The 13,551-nt window shown below is 39.8% G+C and overlaps 1 protein-coding gene across 1 annotated transcript in view; it reads right to left on the bottom strand.

Annotated features, from left to right (window-relative positions):
• Positions 1-13,227, bottom strand: part of LOC135085027 (cullin-1) — a 45,413-nt gene extending 32,186 nt beyond the window's left edge. Inside the window, exons 1-7 of the mRNA XM_063979808.1 lie at positions 12,991-13,227; positions 11,072-11,382; positions 5,220-5,302; positions 3,149-3,257; positions 1,735-1,833; positions 837-983; positions 71-217 (exon numbers count right to left, since the gene is read on the bottom strand). Coding sequence (XP_063835878.1) covers positions 71-217; positions 837-983; positions 1,735-1,833; positions 3,149-3,257; positions 5,220-5,302; positions 11,072-11,140 — 654 coding nt within the window. The 5' untranslated portion in view covers positions 11,141-11,382; positions 12,991-13,227. The remainder of the gene's footprint in view (positions 1-70; positions 218-836; positions 984-1,734; positions 1,834-3,148; positions 3,258-5,219; positions 5,303-11,071; positions 11,383-12,990) is intronic.
• Positions 13,228-13,551: the final 324 nt, after the last annotated feature.

Here is a 13,551-nt window from a genome sequence, read left to right as displayed (position 1 = left end):
ACTAACCGTGCGATGTGGAAATAGACTTGGTTTGGTTGTAAATGCTGTAAAGCTGACGAGGGTCACTCACCCCGGAGACCAGGCGCGTGTTGATGGTCTCCCCGCTGCGTTCGCGCTCGATCAGCTTGAGCACCGCGTTGGTGACCTGCTTGTTCAGCCGCTGGAACAGGTTGTCGCGCCAGGTCACCAGGGCCAGTTGGTAGATCTCGTAGATGCCCTGCAATCGATCAGAAAGAATTAAATCAAATCTTAGATAAATAACTCCTAGATGCAAAGTAACTTTTCTTCGGGACAAACTCGGCCTTCACTTAAAGACGATAAAAGCCCAACTAGTAAAGGCTGTAGATCCTGGCTACGCTGGAGTTGCAGCAGTGGGAACGAGAGGTGAAAATAGTTTCGATAGATGGATAGTTTTCATACAAGAGCTTCGTCTAAAGTGAGGCAAAAATCATACATCATCCAACGTCATTTTACATTGGTTTTTGATTAGTTAATTTTTTTACAACTATTGGAACATTTGGCCAAAGTGAGTAAATGAAGTGCCTCAGTTTTCCTGCGCGCTTACTGTATTTCTAGGCGTTAAACTTGTATGGATAAAACTAGCTGTTTGTCCCTGAATAATAATAAGCTATAAGTCAGAATCATTATTTTAATCAGTTTGGTGACCGAGGTATAAGACCGTCCATAGAACCTTATCTCACCCTGAACTTCGGCTTTTGTCGGTGTTTCGATACCGTCTTTAACTTCGTAATAAAGCCTTGGTTCCTCTCTTTGGCCTTTTCAAGACTATTTGTATTAATGAGTTTTTGATTTCTTTATACGGATTTCTTTCTTACCTTCCTTCCCTCTTCGCATTCGCGCTTCACCCAGTGCCGGTTGAGGTAAGCGCACACTCCGTTGAGCACTCGCGACGAGAACTGGTACTCTTCCCACTGCTTAGTGTAGAACGCCAAGACATCTTCGCCCATAAGGTCGGCGCCGTTCTGCGAAATAAGGGTTATTATTGCTTGCAGTTCTTAGATAGATATGATGGCAAGAACTAGTCAGTCTGGGTGTCCACGGAAGACCAGCGTCGTGGCATTATCTACTGAGATGCTACAACACCATGCTGAGTGGATACCTTTTCAGTATCATTACCTACTCATTAGGTAATGATACTGAAAAGGTAAGGTAAGGTTAAGTATTGTAAGTGTTTGTCGATGATACTGAATATACATTTTTTCTTTCTTTCTTTCTTCTTTCGATTCTGAATGGTAATGAACGAGAATGAGCGGAAAATTGTAGTTTTCGTGAGTCTTTTGAGTGAATTACTTTTGTAAATAGAAAAGGGTTGAGTTCCTTCAGTTAGTCTAAAATTTGAGGCCAAATTCAGTGTACTTAAATTTAACTCTTTCGCATTATCGCCTATTTTTTACTTTGACTGACTTAGCTGGTGGCTCGTTGAATAAATTTACGTACTTTTAAAACTGTCAAAACGAGACTCTACCATAGATTTTGTATGGTAATACTAGCCAGTGACGTCACTATTTTGTCAACTCAAACTACTTTTATCAATTACAATGCAACCAAAAATCTTAATTCACAGGTAATATAAAATTAATTAAATTTTTAAGACCAGAATGAAGTGCCTTTTTAAAAAAGCTGTGATTTCGAACTATTGAATTTGTAGATCCAGGCTATACAGGAGTTGCAGCTCTGATAACGATGGGTAGGATTATTCTACTTTCCACATACCTGGAGCAAGTTGATGAGATAGATCCTCAGGAACTCCCGCAGGCGTTTGTACAGCTCCAAGCCAACCAGCTGGGCGCCGCCGCCTTGCGCCTGTCCGCTCTGGAATAAACGACACAGCATGTAAATAAATTGATCAGATCTTATAATGCTCAAATACAGTTTTTATGGGGCAAGGCATATAGTACGCAGAATTGACGGCCGATGGGGCAGCAAGGTTCTGGAGTGGTGGCCACGTATAGGAAAACACAGCGTGCGACGTCGACCTACAAGGTGGACTTGCAGGGCACATAGTACGTAGAACTGATGGGGCAGCAAGGTTCTGGAGTGGTGGCCACGTATCGGTAAACGAAGCGTGCGACGTCGACCCACATATTGGACTTACGGCTTAGCCCGACGGATTAGCAAGCTGAAGAGGCAATAGGCAGGACACAGTACGTAGAACTGACGCCTGATGAGGCAGTAAGGTTCTGGAGTGGAGAAGGGCAAGCGCAGTGCCCTCATAAAGGTAATGTAAATAAATTGATCAGAACGGAGTGATTATAATGCTCAAATGCAGGGCACCACATAGTACGTAGAACTGATGGGGCAGCAAGGTTTTGGAGTGCAGGCCACGTATAGGAAAACACAGCGTGCGACGTCGACCCACAAGGTGGACTTACGGCTTAGCCCGACGGATTAGCAAGCTGAAGAGGCAATGGGCAGGATACAGTACGCAGTACTGGCGGCTGATGGGGCAGCAAGGTTCTGGAGTGGGGAAGGGCAAGCGCAGTGTAGGACATCCAACCAATAGGTGGACAGACGACCGCATAAAGGTAGCAGAAAGGTGCTGGATGCAGGCCGCTACAATTCGGGCAATGTGGGAATCATTGGGGGAGGCCTATGTTCAGCAGTGGACGTCCTATAGCTGAAGTGCTCAAATGATTTTTACGAGGCTAACATTGAATGTGTTTGTGGAGTGTCTCTTCTATTAGAATAATTTTAGTATTCTTTTAACGCAAGGAGACTAATTGCATGAAATCCTAACACCATAATCACTCCGACAGTGTTAAAAGACAAAGATTAATTCATAAATCCCATTAAACCTACGAAGGATAAACCTAAACCAACGACACACGTGTGAACCTTGACCTTGCCCCATCCGATTGGATTACAGTTGTTCTGTACAAGTAATAAGGATTAAAGTTGTAGTCCTGTTAAAGCCTCGTTTATGAAGTGGAATTCTAAGGTCCCTTGCTTCTGAGGGTCCTACATTAATGGGAATATCCTGTTTTTGTGGTACGGGACTTTGCAAAAAATGTATGCAGGAAGTTGCTAGTGGGAATTTCGTCACACTCAGGGCACGACATCATGTGCTTCATCGACTGAGGAACAAAACCGAACAAATTAATTGGTAAAATTAACAAACGTTGCTCACCTGTTTCTTGCTCGCATAGCTGTTCCTGCCGCCATTGGTGCCGCTATTCCTGCCGGCAGCAGTGCTCGAACTCTGGTGGTTCACCGACGTACAATAGTTGTATACGTGACTGTTGTGACGTTAAGGAAAGTACACTTTTATAAGATGTGGATTCAACCAAACAAGAGTAAATTTACTAAACATCAAATAAATCGCACCTCCCGCGACAAGCACTTTTAAATGTATGCATCCCCACTTCCTACCAATATTGGCACCATTTAAAAGCCTAGTTCTAAACTCCATTTCATAGGAAAGGTTTTTACCCTAAAAATCAAAAATGTGTCTTTAGGAGGATCCAGAGTCACTTCTTCAAAAAATAGGTAGCTTGAGCTAACTTTTATGGCTATAAAACTGTTAAGTTGAGATTAATCGCTATCCATCTGTTAAAGAAGACACGTGAGATCATTATTTGGTTTTATAACCATAAAAAATGGTCTAATTGATCGATCCCAGAGGTGAGCCCCAAGTGAGGACATTTTTCAAGTCACATTTATGGTATATGTTAATCGTTTATTAAGAAATTAAATATGTTTTTCTTTAAGGATATTTATTGGGCTTTCAAATAACACCAATATTGTTGGGGAACCATGATTGTGTCAGAAGAAAATCTTTAAAGTTCGCGTCGCGGAAGGTGCGATTTATTTGATGTTGAGTATATTAATCTCAGAATAAATCGTCAGTTGTGACATAATTTCCCATACTGAAACTGTCAACGTGCCTGTTATACCAGGAGTTATTCTCGGATAAAAGTTTGGTCGAATCGGGCCTAAGTCACTAAGTAAGGCTTTTGATCATATTGATCACGTGATGCTTCTATAGAAACTGTAGTTGCCTGGCGTTCACGGTAACCTACTTAGATAGTTCAGAGTCGTATATTGATAATACCTAGGTCTCAGATAGTTGTTTTGGACGGGTACAAATCTAAATGGATGTCTGTCCCATCCGGTGTGCCCCAGGGCTCACTTCTTGGCCTCCGCTTATTTATAGAAGAAAGAAGTCAGCCATTTAGTAAGCTTCTAAAATAAAGTATTTAGTATGTATCATTCTGCATTACTAAATTTTAAACCTTCTCAATATTTTAAGGAATGTTTGTTACTGTAACGAGCAATCAAATACTTCTAATGGTGATATAAAATAATTCACGCAATTACTGACTCATCTATAACCGTGACAGTTATGAAAAACAATTAATATTCAAACTTCAAACTAATGAGAAATATGCGTCTAAATTCATTCTTTCATCGATCAAAAATCGAATAGCTTTCTTTATTATAATCGAAGCAATCAATCGGTTAGCACTCTATAATGCGCATAAAGATGTGACGTTCGAATCGTTGAGATGACCACGTTTTTACTGTTTTAGTTTACTCTTGCTGAAACGGCGGACTTAGTTGAATGCACAAAGCTGTTGAAGTTAGGTTAGGATGGGTTAGAATTTGCACCCACAAGTGACTGTGATAGTTTCAACTATCCTTCAGGATTTGACTAAATTCTCATAGTTCCTCTCAATTTTCGCGAGTCACGGAGAAACGGGGTTATTATTGTAGTGGGTATACCTTGTCCTTCCAATGAGATGAGCCCTACATAACTTGCCCTATCAGGGTAGTAGACTATGCAGCTGAAGCATTATGTATGTCCCCCTAAAAGGGGTACTTTTGCACAACCCTATGAAAATAAATGAGTAGTGGTTTCTCTACGATCTGATGAGTATGAAATTCATCTTGGAATAAGTGAACGCTGAATAGCAGCACATTATTATTCGTCATTATGTAGTGATTGATCTGCAGGGAATCGTACTTATTAGGATCTCGATATCGTCGTTGCCTGTGGACCTTAGAGGACACAGCTACCCCCTAGACAAGTGATACTTTTTGGTCGCTTCACTAAGCGAAGTAACTCCATATAAAAACGCCGGAAAGAAGGCTTTTCGAAATAAACTGTCAAGTTTTACCACTTGTCTAGGTAGCTGGACGTAAGCGTCTCCTTAGGAGTACCACATAAGATTCTAGATTACATATTGTTAAAAGGATACGTATACAAATGTATGTATCTCTTCTTGACCATATACTGCCTCTTGTATACTTGCTCGATGCCTTCTTGCAAGTCGCCCCATATCTGAAATCAAATAAAATTGATGTTAGAAGTGATTTTGAAAAAGAAAGGTAAAATCGATTCTATTGAATAAAAATCCTGAGAGAAGAGACATAACATTCGTGACAGTTTTAATACTGAAATTGATTCACGAAGTAATGACAAAAAAATGTCAGAGCGTAGCTACAGAGTAAATACAAATGAGTAGGTCATCTTCATAGAAACTCATCGAGCGCGGTTTGTATGTGAGCGGCATTCGGCGCAACACCCCGCTAATCCACGATAAATTTTGTCCGTGTGTGCGTGCGCGCCGCATACGTATTGGCGCGCTCACATACAAACCGCGCTCGGTGCGTTTCTATGAAGATGACCTACTCATTTGTATTTACTCTGGTAGCTACGAGTATTTTGGAGTTCTGGAGTGTCAAAGGGGCTGATCATAATTCACGCTAGCGATTCGTCCGGAGACTTCACGACGAGGCGAGATCGCTACGTGCTTGTTCACCGTTCACACGTTGACTCGCGGGCGCGGTGGCGGGCGCGGTGACGAAATATCAAACATATGTAGTGATTCCAAGTGTTCACGTACGAAACGCACGTGCGGTCAAACTAGCGGGCAAGCTAGCGACTGAAGTGAAGATGTTTGTGTGTGTTCATGTCAAACTAGCGGCGGCGCGCGCGTTTCACTCGCGACGTCAGGTAAGTTCAACCAGTTTGAACTTGTCGCTAGAAACGATAGTACGTCACACTCGCACGAACGCCTGGTGGTTAATGTGAACACGAGCTCGCAACGTTTCCCGCGCCCGCACCCGCGCCCGCGCGTACCTACGTGAACAAGCACTACGAGTACGGTATTCGCTTCGGTATTCGAGCGATAGCATATTCGCGGTGACGTCATGGCATATGGCTCTCATCTTTGAAAACAAATCGCTAATGTAAAAAGAACAACTGCCCAATTGCAGTATTTGTGATTCAATCGATTGCTTTATTGAGTGTAACTGATATTCGAGGTCAAATTTCGGTAAAGCAAATCGTTAATGCTATGGTGTTTTACTCGATTACAATTTAAATAAATTACTCTAGTGGTAAACGGTCAAGCGTGAAAAGTAAAACCCATTTCAATACCATTCCCCCTACCCTTTCCACTCTCTCTCTCTATTCTTAATAGAATATCGCCAAGTACATTTTCTACTAGCGGCCGCCTGCGACTTCGTACGCGTGGATCCCGTTTTACCCCCTTAGGGGTGGAGTTTCGTAAAATCCTTTCTTAGCGGATGCCTACGTCATAACATCTACCTGCATGCCGAATTTCAGCCCGATCCGTCCAGTGGTTTGGGCTGTGCGTTGATAGATCACTATGTCAGTCAGTCAGTCAGTGCCTGAGATTTATGAGAGCGACATTGGCATATCATGACGTATACGTCATATAAAAATGAAGGAAATCTGAAAGAGTCTCGCTGACATTTAACGTTACAAAAACACCCTCCCGTGCTGCTCCCATACCTCAGGCAATGACTGAGTTAAGCGCTAGTTACCTATAATTTGTGTCTTATTGGATTGTAATAAGAAATCACTTGGCATGCGCAAAATCTTTATGAAAGAACAGAATATTCCCAACAACACTTCACTTAATCTACTTGAAGCTGCAACTGCATGTATCTCTATGACGCGAAACATGTTGCTTAGATGTTAAGCAACGTCCCATAATGTTTCAAAGTTTAAGTCAAGGTCATAAGGTCTAAGTTGACACTATTGTACAACACAGATGAATATGGAAATAAGAATATACCTCCAAGAGTCTTGATATCTTCAAGCTCTCCTTTCTTGGCGAAAACGAATAAGAAATGCGCATTGCTAACATAAATAAATACGCACGTGAAATTATTTGGAAGCTTTACACTTTCGTCATAATGACTGGGACATGACTAATTGAAAAATATTTACACATACAAATAGACTTCTTGCATTATACCCGTCATTCCTTCATTCCAAGTTCCAAACACTACTGTCACTTGTCAGTACGTTGCTATTCCCACCTCTCGTTCCCACCGCTGCAACTCCTGTGTAGCCAGGATCTACAGCTTGACCGCCAATAAAAACCCAACCAGTGAAGGTCAAGTTTGTCCCGGGAAAAGTTAAAATTCACTTGTCAGTAGTACTAGTAAACTTAAATTAATATAGTCAAAGTAACAAAGTTTTTTATTCAGTACTAAGGCCCTTTTTAGGGCGCTTATACACGTCCCAAATATAGCTTGCCCTACCACCACTTCGGGACAACATACGGGCTGATGCTGAGAAGAAGTGGCGGAAGAAACTCAGTCAGCTTCGTCAGCCTCTTTTGTCGATCTGACAGTGCGAGACACAAAAAACGCAAACTGACAGGTGTAGGCTGCGTTCATTTGACCTGACCGCAGACCGCATCCAGAAGTGTGACAAATTCTTAAATCATCATGCCCAATCGTCACAATATCGTCAACAGAAACCAATACCAAGCACGTTCCGTTTTCACTGACGGTGCAAAAAACGATCGGCGCGTGAGATCGATATGAAATGAAACGCATCTAAAAATATTATAACGGGGTCAATATTATGAGAATGTTTTTAATTCCGTCATTCAGGAACTTGGCCGAAAGCCAACCTCTGCATTATAAATATTTTTCGCGGATTATTAATATTTTAATGCAAGTTACGTCATGTATGTGCTTAATTAGGATTTTCACTTGACTAAGTTTATGTTTTACGTAAGTGATTCAGTTGAGTGCTAACTTCTAAACAACAAGTCTGCAAGTGACTCTTTTGCTCCTATATGAATTAAAGGGAAAACACTTATTTCGGACAAAAAAAAGTGATTCAAAACTTCACTAAAACAATATCCAGAATATCAGATATCAGCACTGTGGCAAACCAGAGTTGAGCTGTTTTTCAGCATAAACAGTCCAAAATGATGAAAATAAGCTTTCCCCAAGAAATGCCATAAAGTTAGAACTACCGCTTTTTAACTTAAACTAACATAATCTGTCAAGGGCCGCCAAGTTAATGTTGATAAAATATGAAAATTAGAAACAGGACGTCAGTAGACTTTCTGAATCTACCTTGTTTATGAAGGCTCCAGAGTCATCTGAATTTCTAAACAGATTTTTAGAGAAGGACCCATGCTGAAATGGAAAGCTTATAATACCATAGGGCATGAAGGTGGCTTTGTATACTCATGAAAGTCACTGACTGACTGACTCACTCACTCATCACGAAATATCAGAAACTACAAGTGCTAGGAGTCTCAAATTTTGCATGGGGGTTCCTTTTAGAACGTAGGTGCTCACTAAGACGGGATTTGGCAAAATTCAACTCCTAAGAGGGTAAAACGGGATCCACGCGTACGAAGTCGCAGGCGGCCGCTAGTAAACAAAACAAATTAAATTCAACATCGATGCCTAAACTTAGAAAAGTCTAAGACTTAGGATTATTCATCGCGTGATTTGCATTTTAGTTGGACAGGTCATCAGACCCATGTAATGTACAGTTACGTTAAATCCGTTTACATTTTTGACTAACTAGTGACGTATCACTTATACAATAACAAAATTCTCATCCCAAGGTTTTTAAATAGTAATAATGAAGCCATTGTCAAAAATGTAGGCCGCGAACATGCCGCGAAAGACAATGCCAAATGTGTTGTTAGTTTGCATGTGACATTGAGGCTCTTAACATGTGGAGATAAGGTTTAAATAGGTATGAAAAGTCTAGAAGAACTTTGATTTGTTGGATTTTAAAGCAGTTTCAAAAACAAGTGATGGTGCATTGGTGGTACGGGACTATTCCCACCTCTCGTTGACAGCGCTGCAACTCCTGTGTAGCCAGGATCTACAGCTTGACCGCCAATAACCCAACCAGTGAAGGTCAAGTTTGTCCCAGAGAAAAGTTAAATTGTTATAGGACCCGAAATTAATCAGAAGAACATAGGAGGAGGTTTTTGACTCGAAGTCAAAAGTGATGGTGATAGTATATTCTTCAGCCGAGATTTTATTTTATAGTAAAATGCCCGAACAAGTTTCATTTACCAGTCAAGTATGGATCAAGGTGGCCTTGATGGATATCCCTATGTCTGTGGAACGTCACTACGTCAAAGCGACCCTGAACTAGCTTTTCAGGAGAATGGCGGTAATCTGACGTATGTTTTGACCTTAATAAGGCTATGGTGCACTCAAGCTTATTGTTCTTTGCAAGATCAATACACCATCTCTCTCTATCCCTGAAAAGATTACAGCGAAAGATATATGATAAATCGAAAACTTCTTGCAGATTCTACGCTTAGAGGTCATCTATAGAAGAACAAAGGTCAAGCATAGAGTATAGCACCAGAAAATCTTGGCAGACATTTATCACAAAGTAATAAAGTCTAATTTCCAAAGATGAAGCAGCCAGTTCAGGAAATCACATATTCCAATTAATATTCAAATTGGTACAGGAAAATGGCAAAAAGGATAAAATAACCACTGGGAATAACTTATAAGGTAAAATCTTGACGAATAAAGGTAAAATACGTCGTGTATTGAAAAGGTTTGGTTTTCATTCTTTCAAAGCTATACTGGCCATGCATGGTGAGCTAAGCGTGCTATGCTCGGAGTTTTCCGTGATCGATTCAGGAATAAGGAGATTCATAGGAGAATCATGGTAACCAATATAGCCTGCAGAATTGCAAGGGCAGGGCACATCATTGGTCGTCGTCGTCGTCGTCATTTCAGCCAAATGACGTCCACTGCTGGACAAAGGCCTTCCCCAAGGTTTTCCACAATGAACGGTCCTGCGCTGGTCATTGGTGCCAAGAGATTTTTTATTATCATCAGGACAATGCATCAAATTGCATACCCACCAACCGTGGGGGTAGCTAGTGGGAGATCAGAAGGGTAGAGTCTACCCACTAAAACCTCATTTCTTCCGCCATGAGGCCTTATGAGTGGGGAATGCGGGACATCGCCATTAGCTGTGGCCTGTAGCATTCGTCCGAACCTTAACTTCGAACTCGTCCTATGTTCTTCTGAATAATTTCGTTGCGGGTCCAATCACCAATGACAGTTTAACTTTCCCCCGGGACAAACTTGACCTTCACTGGTGTTTTTATTGGCGGTCAAGCTGTAGATTCTGGCTACATAGGAGTTGCAGCGGTGGGAACGAGAGGTGGGAATAGTCCCGTTAACATCCACGTTCCCTGCTTGGAGCTAGCCAAGAGCCTAGAGTTACTAAATTCAATTATAATTATCATACATTGACCATTTGACGTCGTTTTATCTAACGAATTATAGTAGATAAGCCAGTATCTGCATTGGATAGCAAATGTAAACAAAAAATTGCATGAAATGAAATGTCTGACGTAGACTGATAATAGTCAGTCTTTATTTATTGCCTGTCCAAGGAAAAGGTTGATTTATTGACTAGGAAAAAGTTTGTGATTCAGTCGACCGCACCTCTGACTGTAATATTTGCAGCTTCAGGAAAATTTTGTGGTACAAATATTTATTGTGGTGCATACCTTACCCTTTACCTGAAATGTTGTCTTTACTACCACATACTCCACACATCACGGTGAATAACGTCTGTTCTATGAATGCAAATTTGCATAAAAATAACTCATCGTTCCATACAATGTTATCAAACAACCGATTGAATTTGTATAGAATAATAAAAAAAATACATACTTTTAAGTCATAAAACAAAAGTTGGTCACCATGATGTAAAGAATATATGACAGGAAGGGACACCCTGTATGTAAACAAAAATAAATGTATAAAGGCTTACCTGATCAAAGTCCTTCTGCCTGAGAGGCATCTGTGGCTTCACACTCGTCGTGCTACTGACCGAACTCATCGTAGACCTACCCACGTCCTCTCATAAATACAAACGAATACGAACAAAAAACAAATTGCACTAAAATCAAACACGATACATGTGTGTGTATAAAAAAAATATTACTCTAATCACACATAAGAGATCACAGTAGAATTATGTTAGTTAGGTATTTAGATATTTACAATAACATAATTTTATTTATTTTATTTTATTACGATGCTATCGTCTGATGGGCCAGTTGATTACTGTGCTTGTAATATCTGAAAAAGAAAGAAAAATTGTCATTGTACAGTCAACAACACATCTTTGTTGCAAAATACAGTGCCACATTATTTATCTTAATATGCCGTTGTCTGTACTAAGGAGACATTGTCTAGATAAGTGCCAATACACCGTAAGACATTGTCAATTTTGTGGAATTCAGTGGGAGAGGTCATTTTGTTAATCAAATCCAGATTTGGTCATAAACTAATGAAGATAACGAAGACTGCCAGTATTGTACTACGATAAATAATCAAAATAAACTGTAACTGAGATTGAACTGTGCAAGTGATCTTAGCACTTATTAACTTAGCTATAAAATAGAGGTTAGCTTCAATAACTAGGACTTCAGAAGATTTGGGGTCAATGATAGTTCGGTCTTATTGGTCTGCAAAATTGCCCGTCTATTGATGCATTGCTGGCCATGCAAAATTGTCCCTCTATTGATGCATCGCAGGCCATGACGTTAAACTGTTTACGTTTTTTTATTTACCCATTTTGCCATTCTGTCAATGAGTATTAGAATAAATGAAAATAGTCAATTTTATTGCAATGAAAGCATTTCTGATGCAAATGGGTCATATTTGGCAGTTTTTACGATCTGTAGCGTAAACAATAATGCCCATATAAATTCTGAATCGCAATAGAATCTTTGATGTTAAACTATTTACCTATGACAAAGCCAATCTAATTTTACAGTTATTTGAAAACTAATTAGGTTTTGAAGGACATAATGTACTGTTGTTTTTTGTGTTGAAATCATTGGATAAAGAAGAGTAACCTACCCAATTTTATTTATGCATTATTTTTTAATGGACAGAACACAAAAGGGTGGGTAAATCAATGTTGACATTAAAGTTTACATGAAGGTAGTAGTGAATACCTGCTGAATATGTATGTATTTATTTAGAAAGCGAAATTCTAGGCCTTGCAGTCACGTCCTTCTGACCCTTGCAATGTGAAAACCTGTTTTAGCAGTGATATAACTCAACCACAATTAAAATGATGGAAATCTAAAATCATACTTTGAAAACGAGTCTAACTGCATTTCTCAACGAAAAATTACAGTGCAACAGTAACACCTACTCATGCAGAAACTGTGTTGACTTAGCATACAAGTATGGACGTAAATATTCGTAAAAATCGTCTGGTTAAGACGACATTAATGTTACTTTCTACCCACAATAAAAAAATAACTTGCGAAATAGCGGGAAATCGCCCGACGCAGCTAATAGGTGGAAAAAAGTAAAAGTGCAGTGCATCTGACAAAGGAATCGAGATTTAGCAAGAAAACAAGGCCAAACGAAAACACGATAGTTTTTTTTCACATCCACCCTTTACGCATCGTCAACCAATACGCACCTTCACGGTTTCACTAATACTTCTCATGGCACTTCAGTACAACGTAAAATAAACAATAATCCACGTTTCTAACATGTAAATGTAAAGAAATTACGACTGATTTGCTTGCTTCTACTATGTACCAAGTACAGGTACCTGTCAATTACTGACATATGGAATCCTATGCGACAAAATAAAGATTCATGCTAATTCTAGTAATATCAATACAAAGTTGAGCTAAGTTATTTCGGTCGAATTGTACTTACGTATCACCCGTTTTCACGCTGTCATCTAGCACATTTCACTTTTTCAAGCACAACACAATGAAACGTTCATTTGATTCGATTACTTCTAAATACAATGATTAAAATGTAATACAGTTCCGAAAAATCAAGTTCAAGTAGGCCCTATTTCGATCAACCATTCTTTGCACAATCGAAAAAGAAACAAGGAAGAAGAGAGAACGACTATGTTTTCTTCACTAATCGCTAGGTGGCGTCCGCCACAATGAGCATGCCAAAGAGCATAAAAGAGTGAGCATGCCTTCATGAGATGCGTTCAAGAAATAAAAATTATTAATCGTTTTAAAATAATCGATTCGTAAAATCCCTAAAGTTTTTCGAGAAGTTTTCTTACATCAATTTTGAACATTACAAAGCCAGAAGATAACAACTTAATTTTAAACCTTCCTTCAAATCTTTCGTATCCTATAAATCAAAATATAAGCTTGATGCTCGTATATTGATCGTATCGTTCATAGACAATAATGAAATTACGTATAAGAGTACCGTCATTAAAAAAAAAGGATGTCAGGTGTCTGATCTGTC

The sequence above is a fragment of the Ostrinia nubilalis genome, chromosome 27 (assembly GCF_963855985.1).
Source record: "Ostrinia nubilalis chromosome 27, ilOstNubi1.1, whole genome shotgun sequence".
Classification (NCBI taxonomy): domain Eukaryota; kingdom Metazoa; phylum Arthropoda; class Insecta; order Lepidoptera; family Crambidae; genus Ostrinia; species Ostrinia nubilalis.
The sequence above is the reverse complement of the archived record's forward strand: the minus strand, read 5'-3'. Positions and strand labels throughout refer to the sequence as shown.